Source organism: Zootoca vivipara, chromosome 12 (genome assembly GCF_965207765.1).
Source record: "Zootoca vivipara chromosome 12, rZooViv2.hap1.1, whole genome shotgun sequence".
In the NCBI taxonomy this organism is placed as follows: domain Eukaryota; kingdom Metazoa; phylum Chordata; class Lepidosauria; order Squamata; family Lacertidae; genus Zootoca; species Zootoca vivipara.
Window position 1 is genome coordinate 7,251,150 of NC_142595.1, and position 20,117 is coordinate 7,271,266.

The 20,117-nt window shown below is 44.6% G+C and overlaps 1 protein-coding gene across 2 annotated transcripts in view; it reads right to left on the reverse strand.

The window, feature by feature from the left end:
* The window catches only part of EPHA5 (EPH receptor A5), a 227,078-nt gene that overhangs the window by 25,028 nt on the left and 181,933 nt on the right, over positions 1-20,117 (reverse strand). For both annotated transcript variants that reach the window (XM_060282232.2, XM_035135822.3), the window contains exons 8-12: positions 18,549-18,651; positions 11,322-11,389; positions 8,310-8,435; positions 5,413-5,598; positions 436-497 (exon numbers count right to left, since the gene is read on the reverse strand). In XM_060282232.2, coding sequence (XP_060138215.2) covers positions 436-497; positions 5,413-5,598; positions 8,310-8,435; positions 11,322-11,389; positions 18,549-18,651 — 545 coding nt within the window. The remainder of the gene's footprint in view (positions 1-435; positions 498-5,412; positions 5,599-8,309; positions 8,436-11,321; positions 11,390-18,548; positions 18,652-20,117) is intronic.

Below are 20,117 nucleotides of genomic sequence, written 5' to 3' on the forward strand. Positions count from 1 at the left end.
TTTAATGCCACCAAAATATTTTTGGAAGCAAATATTGGAATGAAAAGATACGAGCAAGAATAGCAACATCCAAAAAGCATGCCAGAATATAGTCTTCACAGTGAATTTCTCTCCAGGTTCTTGCAGAGGATAAAATAGGATCTGGTGTATAGAAGTTCATTTATTTGTTGAAGATGATTACATTTAATTATTATGCGGTGTATTATGTTTTTATTATTATGCTGTGTAAATTACATTCTTAATGGTGTACACCACCCTGGGATCTTTAGATAAAGGGTGGTATATAAACTGAATTAACAACGAACAACAACGAACAACAACAGCAGCATCCTGTCAAGGATTGTTTCTAAAAGGAAATCATTCTTATTTTTCTTCAAAGCACAAGTATTGTCTTAAATGGGGTGAATTGATGCTGATACACATTTTACGTCTTACCTTTAAAAATGTATCCAAAGATCCATTTTCCATGTATTCGGTTACAATCATGACTGGCTTACCTAGATGAAGAAGATAAAAACCCTTTTAGTTATAAGTCATGGAACACCGTACAGCAAACTGTGCATTTTCGCAAACAAGTCAGAAAGTTTTCAACTTTGGGCAGTCACTATACATATTATGACAAAATGAGCCAACCAAGGCTTACTGGGATTGTGTGAACATGTGTACTCCTGGGACTCAGCTAGACTGGTAAAGAAAAAGTGATTTACAGTGGAACCTTGGTTTACGAATTTTTGGTTTACGAACGCCACGGACCCATCTGGAATGGATTAATTCACTTTCCATTACTTTCAATGGGAAAGTTCGCTTCAGTTTATGAACGCTTTAGTTTATGAACAGACTTCCGGAACCAATTACACCCATGCTTCAGGTTAAGTACGCTTCAGGTTGAGTACTCCGCGGACCCATCTGGAACGGATTAATCCACTTTCCATTACTTTCAGGGCCGGATTTAGGTTTGATTTTGAGGCCCTAGGCTCCTGAAGGTAATGAGTCCCTTTATATGTCCAGCTGTCCTTTGTCCACAACAAATTGTTGCTGTTTTTTGTGTTGAATATATGATAATCTATGGACCTAATAGGTATCTAACCAGTGATATTTTAGGAAGCAGGCTAGCACGCAGGGCCCATTACTTACATCATAGGAGCCTACACAACACAAAACACTGTTGGTGTATGTAGGTTTTATTTTATTTGTTTTTTAAAAAAACTTATATTTTGAAAATGTACATCCAGTTTTTTCCCCCTTAAATTTTTTTGGGGGGCCCCGAGCGAGTGGGACCCTAAGCTATAGCTTGTTTACCTTATACGTAAATCCAGCACTGCTCAGGAATATCTCATTTGGACATAAGAACTCTAGAAGCCATTTGGTGTAGGATACGACAAACACTCCGAGAATGGTTGGCTAGGTGCTTTGAAGGCTATCAAGCAAGATGAATGGGATCAAAGATCGTATCTAAGATACAGCAAAGCACTGGCCTTGCTCAGGCATTTGGGAGACGTTCTCACTCAGGCAATTATCTCCGGTGTAGCTAAGCCACCGGTGAATTGTCACCAGGATGAGATTGTACGGTTCATCACCTCTGCCTTGGGGTCTACAAAAAAAGGGTCTGCCCCAGCTTGCACAATTGTAGCAGCTCTCCGGGGTTGGTTTTTGGTGCTGTGCACCTTTCGAGAGCTGCCACTTTCATGCAAATTGAAGGGGCCGCATGTATATCTCCAACACCAAAGAGCTGGTAGATAAAATTGGTACCAACCCTGGCTGAATTATGAATCCACATAAGAAGGAAGACACGTGTGACTGCACGGACAGAGAGGAATCCAGCGGTCTCTGAAGAGGAGAAGGAACTGGGTATCTGTGTCATCCTCCTCTCTACCGGAGGTGAAACATTTTAAAGAACTCTATTGTTTAGTGTGGCAGCGCCTACACTTTCGAACTCCCTGCCTATTGATATCAAGCAGGCATCTTCACTGTACTCTTTTCAGCAACTGCTAAAAACATTCTTATTTAGTCAAGAGGCTTAGAAAGTGGAGATCATTTTTATCTGTTTCAGTATTTTAACTTTTGCCTGTTTTAAAGTATGGCTGTAGATTTTTCTTGATTTTATCCTCTTATCTTTTTTGTAAAACGCTTTCATCCCTCATCATCACTTTTAATATGTACACCGCCTTTCTATCTTACAATACTCAAGGCGGTTTACAAGCTGAAAAAACAAAGAATGTACACCTTATATATAACAATCTAATGCAATACACAAAAATGTAACAATAAAACAAAGCTTTAAAATAAGCTTTGAGGTCCGTCTGTCCCCCCGCCATACTCAAGCAGTGTAAGCTGGAGACTTACTTTTCCTCACAGAGATGCCAACTGAACTCTAGGCTGTGTACTTATTGTACCTTTAAAACACATTCATTCAAATCACGTTCTCCCTCCCAATGAATTCTGTGTATGTAGTTTACACCCCACAAAGTTACAATTCAACAAACTACAGGGCCCATAATTCTTTGAGGGGGTATAAGGTGCTTCAAATGTGCTTTAAAGGCATAGTCTGTACACAGCTCTACTTGTGTGCTATGTATGATGAATAAGGATGCATGTTTTCATCTACAGTTATGTCCGAAAATTCAGGGAGGCCCAGATCAACACCTCAGTACTGGTACATATTTGCACCTGGTTGTACACTAGCATTGCACATTAGGAACCTGGCTAATCCCCCCACCCTGGGATGGGATGTTTGCAAATTCCCTTCTGTAATGCTGAATATATGTATCGCTAACAAATGCATGAATACATTTGCGTGAATCACCTCAAGTATTAAAAAAAGTTAAGACACTCAATCACGGTAACACACAATAAAGATTTTTATTATCTGATTGTTGACAGCAGTAGCAATGTTTTTCCAACCCCATTAGACTAATTTCATGACCGAGTTGTTTTAAAGGTAATTATATATAGCCTGCGCTCCATTTTTATACATAAATGCTCGAGTGACACAGCAATAATGAGCGTGACTTGCTCCTGACCTTATAAATTCAATGAAATGCTGGTAGAACACATACAGCTTTCTGCTTAAATCAATTTTCATTACCTAGCAGACAAAAGTGCAGATGAAAAGTAATTGCTGGTTCTTTTCAAAAGGTTTTAAATGAACATTTGTATCCTGTCCTTTCTTCAAGGAGCCGAACAGCTCTCCTCCCCCATTTTATTCCCACAGTTACCCTGGAGAAAAAGCTGGGGTGAGAGAGTGGCTGCCTAAGGACACAAGGGGATTGTTTCTTAAGAATGAAAAAATTGCCTCTCCCTTTATAAACTGAAGTGATCACTATGCTCTGCTGGTGAGGGTCCGAGGTGGGCATCATTTCATCAGCAGGTCTGTCCGTATCATGTAGGAACTGGGCTGCAGTAGCTGAGAAAACCCAGCCAGATGGGCGGGGTAAAAAGAAATTATTATTATTATTATTATTATTATTATTATTATTTATTATTATTTATTATTATTAGGCAATACCTACACTTTGGACATCCCAGAGAACAGATATAGTCTCTATAGTCAAACCTTGGGACCCAGGTGGCGCTGTGGGTTAAACCACAGAGTCTAGGGCTTGCTGATCAGAAGGTCGGTGGTTCGAATCCCTGTGACGGGGTGAGCTCCCATTGCTCGGTCCCAGCTCCTGCCCACCTAGCAGTTCGAAAGCACATCAAAGTGCAAGTAGATAAATAGGGACCACTCCGGCGGGAAGGTAAACGCATTTTCGTGCGCTGCTCTGGTTCGCCAGAAGCAGCTTTGTCATGCTGGCCACATGACCCGGAAGCTGTCTGCGGACAAACGCCGGCTCCCTCGGCCAATAGAGCGAGATGAGCGCCGCAACCCCAGAGTCGGACATGACTGGACCTGATGGTCAGGGCCCCCTTTACCTTTAGTCAAACCTTGGTTGTCAAATGTAATCCATTCCGGAAGCCCATTCAGCTTCCAAAAATGTCCTGCACTCAATCGGAAGCTGCGTCAGACGTTCGGCTTCTGAAAAATGTTTAGAAACCGGAACACTTACTTTCCGGGTTTGGGGCGTTTGGGAGCCGAAACGTTCCAAAAGGGAGGCGTTTGGGAACCGACATTTGACTGTATTCTTTGTGATTCCAATTTCCTAACAAGCCTTTTAAGTGGAGATATTTATCCCCATTGTTGCCCACATTTCCCATCCTGGAAAGGTGGTTTTATAGGCAAGTGTGGTGAAATGTTAGTCCATGGCGCTTCCTTGCACCGGAACGGGTTTGCTTCAGCATGATGTGCTCAGCCATCACAAATGAGCAATTTAAGGGAAGGGCTCTGCCTTCTCCTTCATTTATCATAAAATCTCTGCAGACTGCAGTGGCATTTATGATGCGCCCGGTTTTAATAGCAGATCACAGGCAAGCCGTACAGCGCAGCTCCCTTATCTCGGGCACTTAAAGGCAGCATTACGAAAAAGATGGCACCTCATCATGACACCCCCTAGGAGTGCTGCTTCTGGCTCCCTTCCTCTGTTTCAATCACAAGGAAATCATATTTCTTTGACCTTATGCTTCATTATCTGTGTGCTGCAGGTTGAGAGTAATTGCTGAATAAATTAGCATCGCATTACGGAACATAAAACTAAGGACACAAATGAGTAGGCGCTTCAACGAGAAAAATTAAAAGCAAGTGGCACAGGCTTTCTGAACCAGCGACCTTGGCATCCTTATGAAGGTCTGGTGGCGGAATCGACAAGGCTGTGTTATAAAATGGGACACGTGAGGGTGGAACAGCATGTTGCACGGAGCTCGGAAACAACAGCACTGTCCAGAAGCCCGCCACCCCCTGGTAATGTTTCGTACAATTCAACTCGTGCCTTGACAGCTATGCGCCCACCCAACACCACCATTCCGCATCACTGCTTGCTGTTATCAGTGGAAAGGTGGGAGTCTTGCATAATAGTATCAAAACACTGGGGAAATTGTGCGTTGTGGTAAAGGTGAGAGAACCAGCAAAGCATGTCCATTTTGGGTGGCACCCTGTTTCTTATAGCTTCCTCTGTTACTCTTAGTTGTTAAGGGACGGGGGTGCTCTTTGGAAAAGAGAACCACATGCAAAATCTCTGCCTCTGGATCACAGTCTCTGCCAGAGCAGGAGAAGTGAAGGACAAAGAATGAATTGTGCCCGGGTGCGTTCCAGCCTTGTTTGGTTAGTTTTTGTCTCACAGATTTGCGTTGGCGTTAATGGAGTTCAGAAAAGTGCTCGAGGGGACCATGCGAATGGTTCAATAGCTCTGGCGGCGTCCCCAACAGGTGCCACAGGTAGGCCACGTTGAGGCCACCAAGATAGCAGCTTGAATGGCATTTCATAATAAGCCAAGAAGACATTTATAACTAAATTATAACTCATTGGCAGCAGGTACATACTCTTTGTGATGACACCTTCTAGGTGAATTATATTGGGATGATCAAATTGCCCCATGATGCTGGCTTCTCCCAGGAAATCTCGCCTCTGCTTCTCCGTGTAGCCCACTTTCAAGGTTTTAATGGCGACTGGTAACTCACGCTTTCCAGGTGGTTTCAATCGCCCACTACATACTTCGCCAAATTCACCTGTGAACAGAACAAACCTCAAGTTAGCATTCCCGGTTATTGTCTGGCCATTCTTGTGTGAGGATCACACAATGCATAACCAGTGAAGACGTTGTTTAACCCAGTACGACCAATTGTTTGAATTCACTGTTCCCAACACATGTGATGGAGATCATTCTTCTTCTCGGCCACATACATCTCAATTACTTGAGCCAAAACTTTCAGGCTGCATTTTTATAGGGATGCCAGTTAAACCCATACATCTGTCAGGGACTGGGCAGAGGAGGAATGGTGGAGCCTGACCCTTCTAGGGAGGAGGAAGAGGAAGACAGTATAGATTTATAGCAGGGGTTAGAGGGAGGTCGCAGCTCAGAGGAAGATGAGGGGGAAAGTTGGGGAATCATGGGAGAACCAGAACAGCTGGCTGACATGTTGTCATTAGAAAGCATCCCAGACCCTCCATCTCCCAGAACCTGGCAAGCCTTAAAAGTAGGAGAGCAAAGAGCTCAAAGACAGAGGGCACGTAGCAGCACCCATAAAGAGGTGATGATGATGACGAATGAGGAAGTGGGAGAGACAGGGGTGGAGATTCACTCAGGACAACGCCATTATCCAAGAGGCTGAGTTCTATAGCCTCTCTCTGTAAAGATTGAAATAAAAAGGGATGGTAATAAATTTTCCCTTGTCTTTATACTTTCCTGGGCAACCAGCTGGGAGCCGCTGACAACTTCCATGCTTGGAAATGCAAGCTTTGAAAGTTGGTAATCCCTAGCTCACTTAGGCACTCTTCTTCAGGTGAGATTTCAAACTTACCCAATGGGAGAATCCCCCTCTTATCACGTTCCCACTTTGTCTGCCACCAAACTCTCCTCCCTGCCTTGCAGCCCTCTAACCTACCCACTTTCCCTTCTAGTTACCAAGATATAAATGTGATTCCTACTACAGCATGTGCAGAAACCGCCTTCTTGACCGTTGGACCCACGACTGGTCTCATCCGCTCAATCCGCCACAGCCTGTCTTTGTCTTAACTCACCGAGGGTTTGAAACCCATCGGCTGCCCTCACCTGGTTTAGCCAGTCAGTTGAAGACGTTCCTGGGGTGTGGCCGCCATTGCATGGCATGCTGACAGCTTTTAAAGAGCCACTGGTGAGAGCTGAGGGGACCAAAGGTGGACAAACTACCCCAGAAGGAGTATGAGGTACTACCCGTCGCCTAACACCCCATACACCCCACGAGCAGTATAAATAGACACCACCTGGTGGTCAGTTTTCCTGGGCAAGTCCACTGAAATGCATATTTTGAGATTCCACATTCCCTGCTCTTGTTCCTGTAGCAGACCCAATGCATTAGTGAGCAACTCTGTGCCCGGTTGCTTGCTTTCCTTATTACCAGACTTTGCACAAGCTGCCACACATGGGCGGTTTATCCTAGTTTTCCTCCTTACAGCTTATCAATGCACGCTAGAACGTACCCATATTTATTAAAAGCAAAAAAGGAGTCCTAATGTGCACACATGACTGCATCAAGGTTACCTTTTGCATAGTTTTAAATCAAAGGGCATGTGCACTGGAAATAACAATGAGCATTCACACTTTGCATTGTGGGTGCCCTTTGCGGGATCGCGCACACGCTTCAGACCCCAAGAAAATTACCGGTTGTATGGGTTGGCCCGCCTCTCAGTGTTATTATTTGGAGGTTCACGCCCAGCCTCAGTTAGTCTATTTACACTGCTGGGAGTCACATAAATAGGGGGGTGGAGCCAGCAGCAGTCAGGCAGTCAGCTCAGGAGCTTCACCCACCCAACCCTCCCTTTGTTTAATGTTTCTTGTTTGCAGGTTAACATTTTTTTCTTCCTGTTTAGCGGGCGCTGCTATGGTCTTTTGACTGGTTGCTGTTGAAGAACCGGGAAGAATTTCCCCTGCATTGGCAGGTTTTGTCTTCCCCATAGCAATTCGTCATAACTTTGGCAGTTATGGTCTTGGGTGTAATCCTTTAGTCTTTTCTTGCCTATGGGGGGGGGCATGAAGTGGTGACTCACCCAACCCCCTGTGTTGTCGATTCCAGGATCCCCCTCTTAAAGGGGTTATATATATGGGTGTCACTGGCCATACACCGAAAGGCCATCAGTGAGCTACCCTGTGTGCGGGGATATGGGCTGGGCTTCCTGCTACACTTACGTCTCGCAGAGCACCACCATATCCCATTTATCAGGGTCCCCAAACTAAGGCCCGGGGGCCAGATGCGGCCCAATCGCCTTCTAAATTCGGCCTGCGGATGGTCCGGGAATCAGCATGTTTTTACATGAGTAGAATGTGTCCTTTTTATTTAAAATGCATCTCTGTGTTATTTGTTGGGCATAGGAATTCATTCATTTTTTTTTTTCAAAATATAGTCTGGCCCCCCACAAGGTCTGAGAGGCAGTAGACCGCCCCCCTGCTGAAAAAGTTTGCTGACCCCTGCATTTATCCTGATGAGCCCTAGTTCCCCCCGGCTGGGCAGCTGGGAGGGATACACGCCCAAGGCCTAAGCCAAGGTCTTCCTACATTCGGAAGTTTAATAAAGTTGTGGCCAAATTTTAATTCCGTAGCACGTTGTCACGAGTCACCATTCCTTTCTGGTGGTCCCTGGGGGCTGGGGTGGTCGCCGCCTGGTCGCGCAATGCAAAAAAACGGAATCCTGGTATTACAGCAATAGCGTGAGTGAATGTCAAATGGTGGTATTGGTAATCTTACCAGCTCCGATAACTCTTTCAATTGATATACACGAGGCTTCTATTTCCTTGGCAAACTCATGGACCGCTTGATTTGGGTCTTCGTAGGTGTGTGGGTCGATATAAGTCCGCACTCCTGGTAATTTAACTGTGCATAAAATTAAGGGTTTAATATGGTAAAAGTACTGGCGAGTAGCAGAACTGAAAATTGAACAAGCTGGAACAGTAGTGCAAAGGGAAATGTATTTTACTAATTACAAAACGGAGTATGTGAGCACTGCCTATCATTGTCACAAAGATACCCATTATGAGCTACTTAAGAAACATTTGGTGCACACCAGGGCTGCAATATTTAATCTATTACCGGTACTCACTTTGATTATTTAAAAACTTTTAATAGACCGAAGGGAAACACAATTAATTGGGTAGGGTATTTTTTTTAATAAAGGGGTTGTATTTTTAATACAAATGTTCATAAAAATTGCAGGTGGCAAAGGGCCATTTTAAAAGATACACTGCTCCCTTTCTCTAAAAGTCTGTCTCTAAAATGATGTCTACTGTGATATATGTATGCATTATAAACAACAACAACAACAAAGTAAGTATACTTCTTGCTTCAGAAATACTGCTTTTATCCCTATACGATTTCATGCAATCTTAACTGATAGTTCAACTTAAATTCATACGATTATCCCATTAAGATGTCACGAATTGAGTTGCAGTCCTAGCTATCAAACCACACCGTATTTAAATTAAATATAAAGTTCAAAGTCACAAAGCCGATATATATATATATATATATATATATATATATATATATATATATATAGTTGCAGAAAACATGACTCCTCTAGATCTTGGATAGTTATTAGGGGGGCTGCACAAGATCCCTGTTTCACATGCTTCAAGGTACAACACACCTGCAGTGGAGGCCTCCATTGATATATTTGTTTGTTTGTTTGTTTGGTAAGTACAGCACTGCTGGAAATGGGATCGTCCTCAGAAGGCGGTCCTTCTTGCAACTGGGCCCCTGGACACACCCCTGTCTGAGTAGGTTTCGTATCTAGGTTTAAGTTTCATTTCTCTAAATAGGCATCACGGGTCACAGCCAATCAGGAAAGGGGTGGGGGGCACTTGATTGGCGCTGCTGAACACCCGCCCTCCCGCCCTTAGTGTAGGTTCTCGGCCTTGCTTTGGACTATGTGTGAGTCGCCTGTCTTGGGACAGGGGCCGGGTAGGAATTTTTTATCCATTTGGCAAATTGCCACTGGCCACTTGGTTTTTTGCCTAACCCCTTAGCAATCGTCGCAACTTTCCAGGTTTGGCGGTTAGGCATTGGCTTAATTTTGCATGTGGAAAATTAACGCTCAAAAGGTATTCCGTTAAAGGAATCTGGGGGTCCCGGATCTCATCCAAAGTCTGCTTGATGGGCTAGGGCCATGCCAGGATCACAGGAACCTTGCGGTAAGCTTCTGTCGGGCAAAACCCCGATGTTGCTGCCCCCATGGGTTTACCTACATAGGCTCTGTCAACTGGGGCAGTAGTCCATTATAGTCTTCAGCCAATGCCTGTGCCAATACAACTCACATTTAATTTGCAATCAATAAAGTTGTGGCCTTAATGTTACCTATCAACCTTAATTCTGTGCCCGTGTGTAGTTATTTCATGGGGGGGGGGCTGGCTTGGGGCCTCAAGAAGCAAAACAACAGACTCTGGAGCGGCTCTTTAATCTCCAACCATTTCCATCTAATGGGAAATACTTTAAAAAGAAAAGAAAAGATTTTATCAAATCTTTTTCATAATACAATAAGATTAAAGAAACTAATCAAAATGAAAACAAGAACAGAGAATGAACAAAAGAAAACACAGAGGCCTCTCTCGAAGGTAACTCTTAAGCCTTGTCTCACACAGAAAGTGGTGGACCCTCCAAGCTCTCACCTGGGAGCTTTCTAATAGGAAGCACTTTCGATATCCAATTATTTTAGCCAATGGTTTGTTATTTTTGTTTTTTGCCGAGCCTATTTTGGGCTATTTCATGCTTTATACCTATTCGCATATTAGATTTTTGGCGTTGGCACCTAAATCTCTGCATTATTGACTCAGGGTGATTTAAATGTTATTACGCCAGGGTTGGCGTGCAATATCGCCTTGAATTATGCTTTGTTGCTTGTCTTTGGCATTTTTGTATTGTTTTATTTTGCTATGGCTGTATGCTAATGCAATAAAGGTTTGATTCGGTTTGTTTTTTGTTTTTGTTTTTTTCAAAATAAACTGGAGGGCCATGGCTGCCCTTCCCAGTGTTATCTGCAACACTGTAAAAAAATATTAATTGAATTATTTAGGATATTTAGCCCAGATGCTGGGGCAGAATTCCACTTGGAGCAAAATCCACAGCTTTGGAATGAAGCATTTCTGGAACAGCAGTGCGGCTTCGGAAATAAAAGGAGGCCTACAGTGAAGTGTGTGGTTTTATTCCCTGCACTCTTGCCTTGAAGAGTGGGAAGCTGATACAGCCCTCTATCCTGTGCTAGACGCACACTCTGTAGGACTTGGATCTAGCAAAGGGTAAGATTCTGTCATCTACTCTTTCCACTTTCTACCAAAAGCCAGACAAGGTGAGCCCATTGGTTCTGCCCACCCCTAAACAGTATATAACTACAGTGGTACCTTGCAAGACGAATGCCCTGCAAGACGAATTTTTCGCAAGACGAATGCATTTTGCGATCTGATGGTGATCTGATGGTGACTCGCAAGACGAATTCATTTTATGAAAAATTCGTCTTGCGAATCGCGGTTTCCCATAGGAATGCACTGAAATTTAATTAATGTGTTCCTATGGACAAAAAAAATCAATGCATTCCTATGGGAAACCGTGATTCACAAGACGAATTTTTCGCAAAACGAATTGACTCATGGAATGAATTAAATTCGTCTTGCGATGCACCACTGTATAATGCTATGTATTGTACCATATCAAGACAAAAATACTAGAAAGAAGTGCAGTTCTCTGGCATATTATCTGAACTTTACTCACTGTGACCATTATGAAAATGCATCTTTTCTTCTTCAGGGTCCTGCTTTGCTTTGCTGTAGCCACACCTCCTGTTATTGAAGAAGATTTATGGCACGATATAAGGAAGCTTCTCATCAAAACCATCACACAATAGGCAAATTATCAAATAGGGAATGCAAAGATGCCCTGTTTGCACCAACATTTCTCAACTCGATACGAGGCGTGCCCTATTCAACCCTTGTCTGGGGAAAAGAAAAGGGGCTTGATTAAATATTGGCATCATCTGTACTTGGAGTTCTGCGGGATCTGCTATCCACAGCCCCCTTTTAATTCAGAAAAAGAAAGAGGATTCAGGAAAATCGTGGTAGGATTTGGGGTCTCAATAGCCCTCCTTAAAGGGGACCAAGAATTCTTGAAAGAGGCTTGTTTGATCCTAATAACTGATTAGTAAAGTGTTCTTTGGGGACCCAGGTGGCACTGTGGGCTAAACCACTGAGCCTAGGGCTTGCTGATCAGAAGGTCGGTTTTTCGAATCCCCGTGACGGGGTGAGCTCCTGTTGCTTGGTCCCAGCTCCTGCCAACCTAGCAGTTCGAAAGCACGTCAAAAGCAAGTAGATAAATAGGAACCGCTATAGCGGGAAGGTAAACGGCGTTTCCATGTGCTGCTCTGGTTTGCCAGAAGCGGCTTTGTCATGCTGGCCACATGACCTGGAAGCTGTACGCCGGCTCCCTCGGCCACTAATGCTAGATGAGCGCTGCAACCCCAGAGTCGGTCACGACTGGACCTAATGGTCAGGGGTCCCTTCACCTTTACCTAAAGTGTTCTTTACAAGCAGAGGCATGTAATACAGCCATTCCTTTATATTGTCAATGGCAAGAAATGTAATCTAAAGGATGGTGACAAGCCTTCCTATTTGTTTTATGCACACTTCAGGAAATAAAATTGTCCTACAAGGGAACATTTACACCTATTGCTGTATTACCAAATGCCAAGATTTAAGTGTACTATATCAGTCATTGCAGAACATATCAAGCATTAAGGCTTGGCTTATCTAAAATAAACTGAATGAGTTCTTCAGCTGATAAAAAAAACAGTACATCAGATGCGGCATTGTAGTTGGCTGATGATTTCAATACCTTGGAAACGACTTATTCCCCTGAAAATTTATGCCTCTTATTCCCATCATACTGGAAGGGGGAAATGAAGCCCAGGACACAGGTCAATGTTGGTCAATAAATGTAAAACAGGAGAGTGGCATTTCCATTCTAAATATTCCTGCGGCATTTCATCTGGTAACAAACCTACTTGCACACTGGCAATCACCTAGTGAAATATTTATTGCATGCATCGTAAAACTGAGGCTGTAAAAGTGCTCCTCTAACAAATTTATAAGAGAGAAAATGGGCTGATGGGAGAATGACAAATCTTATTGGTGAACGGATGGCATGAGCCACGCACAAAACCCAACGTAACTGGTTTTTGCAAGACTACACTAGAAAATGATTCATATAGTACGGTAATGGATGATAAAGGTTTCCATTGGGTGAGCTCTTTACTGATATGCTTATAAGACGAGAATCCAGATCAGAGAAGTATAATAATACAGTCATACCTCATGATACGCCCGCTGCAAGTTGCGTCTTTTCAGGTTACGGACGCACCAAACCCGGAAGTCCCAGAACAACACGTCCGTAACTTGTGTGCATGTGCAGAAGTGCTAAACTGCGCTTTGCACATGCGCAGAAGCACCACATTGTGCCACGCACGTGCGCAGATGCGGCCTTTTCATATTGCGAACAGGCCTCTGGAAAGGATCCCATTCGCAACAAGAGGTACCACTGAAATAATATTAAAAAGCACCCCAGGTATCTGAACACTTTGCACATTTAAAACAAACCAAAACACTCCTACCAGAGAGAGGGGTTCAGCATACCCAGTGCCAGATTTATGTATCAACTAAACAAGCTATCAGGATGCGGGTGGCACTATGGTCTAAACCACTAAGCCTCTTGGGCTTGCTGATCAGAAGGTCAGCGGTTCGAATCCCCACGGCGGGGTGAGCTCCTGTTGCTCGGTCCCAGCTCCTGCCAACCTCGCAGTTCAAAAGCACCCCCAAAAGTGCAAGTAGATAAATAGGGACCGCTCCGGCGGGAAGGTAAACGGCGTTTCTGTGTGCTGCTCTGATTTCACCAGAAGTGGCTTTGTCATGCTGGCCACATGACCTGAAGAACTGTCTGTGGACAAACGCTGGCTCCCTTGGCCAGTAAAGTGAGACGAGCGCCGCAACCCCAGAGTTGTTTGCAACTGGACTTAACTGTCAGGGGTCCTTTACCTTTAAACAAGCTATAGCTTAGGGCCCCACTCTCTTGGGGCCCCCAAAAAAATTAAAGAAAAAAAACACTGGATGGACATTTCCAAAATATAAGATAAAAAACAAATAAAATAAAACCTACATACAGCAACAATTTTTGTGTTGTGTAGGCTCCTATTTGTTATGTGCAAATGGCTTTCAATACCTATTAGGTCCATAATTTGCCATGTAGCATACATTCAACACAAAAAACTGTGACAATTTGCTGTTGACAAAGGACAGCTGGACATATAAAGAGCCCCATTACCTTCAGTAGCTTAAAGGTAAAGGGACCCCTGACCATTAGGTCCAGTCGTGACCAACTCTGGGGTTGCGGTGCTCATCTCGCATTATTGGCCGAGGGAGCCGGCGTACAGCTTCCAGTTCATGTGGCCAGCATGACAAAGCCGCTTCTGGCGAACCAGAGCAGCACATGGAAACGGCGTTTACCTTCCCGCCGGAGCGGTACCTATTTATCTACTTGCACTTTGATGTGCTTTCGAACTGCTAGGTTGGCAGGAGCTGGGACCGAGCAACGGGAGCTCACCCCGTCACAGGGATTCAAAGCGCCAACCTTCTGATTGGCAAGCCCTAGGCTTTGTGGTTTAACCCACAGCGCCACCCGTGTCCGTCTTTCAGTAGCTTAGGGCCTCATCAAACCTACAACTGCATGCTCCCCACTCACATGTCTCGGAGGCACAGCACCTGCAATACTGGCGGTACAACAATGGCCAGTGACATCCCCTATCCTCCATGAATTTGTCTAATCTCCTTTTAAGGCCATCTAAATTGCCAACCATCGCTACCTATTGCGGAAGTAAATTCCATATTTTAACTATGCAACTGGTGAAGAAGTGCTTTATTTTGCTTGTCCTGAATCTTCCAATATTCCGTCTCATTAGATGACCCTGGTTTGGAATTATGTAAGAGGGGAAACATCTCTCTATATGGGCCCTGATATCTGTAAAGACTACCTAGCATCGATTTGTGAGGTTTGATTTGGCTGAGGTGAGGTCTGAATTTGCAGCTAACAAGCTGGGAATTTGTTCCTTAGCAAGAGAAACCAGCACAACTGCAGTCTCATCTATCTTAATATTTTAATAGACTGAGTTGGGCCATATGAAATTGTTCTGGGCTCAACTCTGGCAAAGCTCAGGTGATGGCATGTAGCCAAGGAAGGAGCTGGCAGAATCACACACTCAGTTGCCGGTGAGAAACAATTCATGGAACGCCACAAATACAGGTAAGAAAAGAGCACATTCCAGCCTCTGTTTTGGGTCCTCACACTATCGCTTTGAATCAAAGTCTCAGTTTTCTCTAGAAATGTTAGCTGGCAATGGCTAACAAATTAGGGCAGAATGTGTTTTATAAATCCCTTAGACGGTCTCTCTTGAAATGGGAAGCAGAATGTCCCAGCCCTCCATACTCTTGCCTGGGAACTCTTGAAAGCACTAAAGTCAAATCCTCCTTGATGCTTCATTCGGTGAAGACGTATCACCAATCAATTGGCTAGTGACAGCCCTGTGTTCCTGTGTGTACCAATTAGTATTGAAATACAAGGACACCCCCCTTTGTCAGGAAGAATAGCCATTATTTGTTCCCTTTTCTGCAGAAATCGTCCTTCTATGTCCTACCCTAGCTTTTTGCTAGTTTTTAAATCTTTCTAGTCTTGTAGCCCTGAACTCCGCCTTTGTATACATAATATCTTTAAATAAATAAATAAATAAATAAATATAAATAAAAATAATAATAATAATGTTGTTGTTGTTTAGTCGTTTAGTCGTGTCCGACTCTTCGTGACCCCATGGACCATAGCACTCCAGGCACTCCTGTCTTGCACTGCCTCCCGCAGTTTGGTCAGACTCATGTTCGTAGCTTCGAGAACACTGTCCAACCATCTTGTCCTCTGTCGTCCCCTTCTCCTAGTGCCCTCAATCTTTCCCAACATCAAGGTCTTTTCCAAGGATTCTTCTCTTCTCATGAGGTGACCAAAGTATTGGAGCCTCAGCTTCACGATCTGTCCTTCAAGTGAGCACTCAGGGCTGATTTCCTTCAGAATGGATAGGTTTGATCTTCTTGCAGTCCATGGGCTGCCCATAAAAGACCCCCCTCTTGGCCTCACTGTTGTGGTCCAAAGGAAAGCAGAGTAATACATTTTGCACCAGCTTGCCTGAAGGAGTCACTGGAAGGTGGCATACAAGTGTCTTAGGCATTCCAGATTTGTGTAGGGTTTACTCCTTAACCTTCTCTTCTCCTGAAGGTATACTGCAAGGCAGCGAAGGTTCGGGATCAGGCTTTTCCTTCTCCTAGAGTAACTATCTTCCCATGTTGACAAGCCCCACCTGCCCCTCACTTCCCTTTACAGCAACGTGCAGAAACTGCCTTCTTGACCATTGGACCCACTCTTGGTCGTGTCTGCTCAATCTGCCGGAGCCTGTGTCTGCATGCAGGTGAAGCCCCTAATTTAGCGAAGGTTTGAGACCGTTCAGCTACCCTAACCTGATTTAGCCAGCCAGTCAAAGCCGTTCCCAGGGTGAGGCCGCTGTTGCATGCTGACAACTTCTGGAAGCCACGGCTGAGAGCTGAGTGCAGGGTGGGGACCAAATCTGGACACTGTGCCCCAGAAGGAGCGTACTGTGTCCCCCACCAGGGTTTGGGAATACTTCATAACCCTGCTCCCCACCCCAATGTAATCTGCCTCCCATCTGAAGCAGTTTCCAAAATAAAGAAGAAAGTGGCTGTTAGGCTTTTAATTGCATGCATTGAATCAGATCATCCCATACAGGAAGACGCAGTAAGCAGAACAGCCATTTACCCCTGTGCCTGAGTTTCTAGCAAATTGGTCTTTCCTCACCCAAACCAAAAGCACCTGGATAAGGCACGGCAACTCCCTGCTGTGGCTGTGCTTGAGCCCAGCGATGCTGTAGCCAAGTGTTGATACTTGCTAGAAATAATTACAAAGAACTTGAACCCCATGGTGTCTGCTAAGCACTAGTCTGGGCTCAAAATATGCCCACAAAATGATTAGCAGAATCTAGAGAAGGGCTTTAGCTTGGCTTAGAATGCATAAAAAGCACAACCACCCTTGTATTGCCACAGCATGCTAAGACACTCCACGAATTCGTTCAAAATCATATCCAAGACAAACACAGCAGGGCTAAAATAATTTCTGCCTCTTAAATCAGCTTCCCTTTGCTTTCATTCCCAAATTGGCAGCTAGCTGGAAAAGCTGGAGGGTTTTTTTTAATTAAAAAATAAAAATAAAAATCTGTTTTAGTTTGGATTGTGAAGAGGCACTCAAAGCACCAGCCAAGTTTTGAAATTCATGAAGGGAAGCCATCACACAAGCCAAATAATCCTGAAGGGCTTTTTAGGAACAGTGGATGTGGATTATTAACAGTTTTGAGCACCCCAGAGCCATCTTCACTGAAAAAGGCATGGTTCAGATGTTATGTGAAACCACAGTTTCCTGTGACATGAACAAGCTTTGATGAGCTCCAAGCATGTGTGCTCCCCCTCTCTTAATTCTTTTGGATTGGAAGTCACTTCCAAACAAACTACACTTCCCTGTGATGTCCAAACGCATAGAACTGTGGCTTGTTTAAACCAGGAATGGGGAAAACTTTTCTATGAAGGGCCAGTGACCCACAGGAAAAGTGAGTGAGATTAGAGCCAATGGTGGGTGGAGCCAAAGTTGATGGCGGGTGGAGCAAGAACCAGCATTGAATTGCAATCCTTTTTTCTATCCCATCGCAGTTCAGGAGAAGCAGAGCAGCGCTGGATTTAGGGTGGTGCGCGCGGTTCCCCTGTACGGGGCACCGAGTCAAGGGGGTGCAAGATAACAACAGCAACAACATGGGTACCTATTCAAAGTTAGAACTATTTTGGGTGGGAGGGGGCAATTTTGGATCTTACACAGGGCACCATATTACCAAAAATCCACTCCTGAGCAGACTACAGCAGAGACACTCACTGGAAGAGCAAAAACAGCACAAGAAAGACAGGTTCACAGCAGGACCCTGCAGAAAGTGTTGGCTACAGTGTCCTCACCTACACAAGGAGAGCTGTTGGCTCGCGCTCCCCTCAACACGATGAAAGATGGATCCGCTTTCGTCTTTTTCCGATTCTTAACTCCCTCCCATCTCCCTCTCTCGTCCCCCATGGCTCAACTCAATATGATGGAGCTTCCGGTGCAATAACAACCATACACGAATCCAGACCTACGGTAAGGTTTTCCTGACGAGTTGATGGGGAGTCGGGGCCACATTTTGCCCATAGTGCAGAGAGCAGATTGCCATTCTGCTGACTAGGCAAAGTAAAATAGGTGCTCACCTCTGTATGGAGACAAGCATCCTAGGGAAGCAGAGAGAATATCCAGCGGCGGAGCAAGCTGATCGGGCGTCTGGGGTGGTGTGTGTGCCCTGTGCCAGGGGTAGGGCCAGCCACCTGTGGGGTGGGGCGAGCCAGGGCAGGACGCTCCGCGGGGCCTCCAAGGAGTCTGCCTGCCTCCTCCCACTCAGCCGCCCTAAAGCTGAGGGGGAGGTGGTGGGCGGACCGTTTGGGATAGTGTGGAGCCTGCGGGCGCCCAAGCCACCACGTCACTCCCAGGAGAGACGTATGGCTCGGGCACGCTGCAGGCCCTGTGGTGAGTGCCGCCCGGCATTTTGTCACCCCCACTCAGTGGTGAGACCCAGGGCGACCTGCACCCCCCCCTTCCTCCACCGCTGAGAATATCATGTTTAATAGACTACAGTGCTTCCATCTTCTCTAGTTTGTGAAGAAGCGTGTTCCAAATGCAGCTGGCTAGATTGAAGTAAAAGGGGAGCTCCGTGGAGGGTGGGGATACAGACAGAGGAAAAAAGTGTTGAGTACAGAACCACAAGCTTTTGCCTCTTACCTTCCGCTGAGAAGGAAACCAATAACAACAGCCAAGAGGATCACTCCCACTGTAACAGACACAGCAATTATAGGGATCTGGCTCTGGTCGCTGGATGCAGCTACTGCTGGGAGAAGAGACAAAAAGGGAGATTAAGGTTAAAACTGCCATCGACCTCCAGGAAGGGCCTTGCTTCAAGCCTGATAGAGAGGAGCTATGGCTTAAGTAATTCTTTAGCACGCCTGGCTTTTTGTTATTTCGATTTTGGAAAGAAAATAATGACAAACCTGTGTTTTTAGTTTTAGCATGCCTGCAAAGGTAAGGAACTGATTTTGTGCAAGTTGTATCTTGCCTGTTATGGAGGTGTGTGGACCCTGCCCTGCTTCCCGGAGAAACTTTGCAATGAAAGTCTTTGTGTTTCCTCTCAAAGCAGGAACTTCCTAATTTTCCTGGAAATTTAACTTCAGATGAGGTTTGATGGCAACCCTGTTTGTTCAAACTATAAAGTTCAAACTCCATTTGTTCAGACTTTAAGTTTTGTGCACACAGAGACCTGATTTGCATGCAATACTAAGCCAAACCATGGCTTTGTGTGAATGTGGACGTTCCCAGAAATGAGACCACTGCTGGCTCACTACCCCGAGTTAAGCTCTGATTTGGCTTAGAATGCTGTCCAAACCTGGGCTTGTGGTTTGTCTTGCTCCAGACTAACCATGAGCTATAACTAAGGTCTGTTCTTGATTTACCACTTGTGGTTTGTCCGGAGTGAGACAAACCATGAGCCGGGCTTGGGGAGACACACTCAGCCAAACTATGGCTTAGCCCCAGGTAGGGCAGAAGTCACGACCTCCTCTCCCAGAACTCACACATTTGTGGCCAGCCATTCTTTGGCTTAGTGTGATATGAAAAATGAAACACGGTACATTTGATCAGTAAATCATCAGTTGAGCAGCATGGAACTAAATGATAGTCAATAGTTATGCTTTCATAACGATTGGACGGATACAGATACATGGCAAACGGTCCATTAAAGTTCTAATTAGTGCTGCAGATATAGAGACAGTTTTATTCTCTTGGGAGGAATGTAATTCCAAGAGGCAGTTATCAACAAGTTGATGGGGAGCCCTCAAAAATCCCATTTCAGATTCTACTTCTCCCTCTGATTCCCAAGAAAACGTTCTGCTCTAACTAGAATTCTTTCCCAGTGAAGAGAAATTCAATTTGGTAACTGTAACGGCATTTACTTGTTTCTGAGAGTTTTCTAAAGGCAATTCATTAATAACTGAAAAACATCTTAACTGTGCAATCTATGCGTGTCTACTCAGAAATAAGTTCCACTGTGTTCCAAGGGCTTATTCCCAGGTAAGTGATTATAGGATTGGAGCTTTAGACAGATTTCATTATAATTGGCTGTTCCCATAAAAAAAACAATCTAGGCAATGTCTCGGATTTACATTGCAGACCTTTACAACATTATTATGGGTATTTCTGCTCAGAAGTTTAAGGTCAGGATGACAACAGACCAATGGTGTCAAAATGCCAGCTGGTTATTTATAAATAACCTGAAACACGATTACTGAACTATTCTGA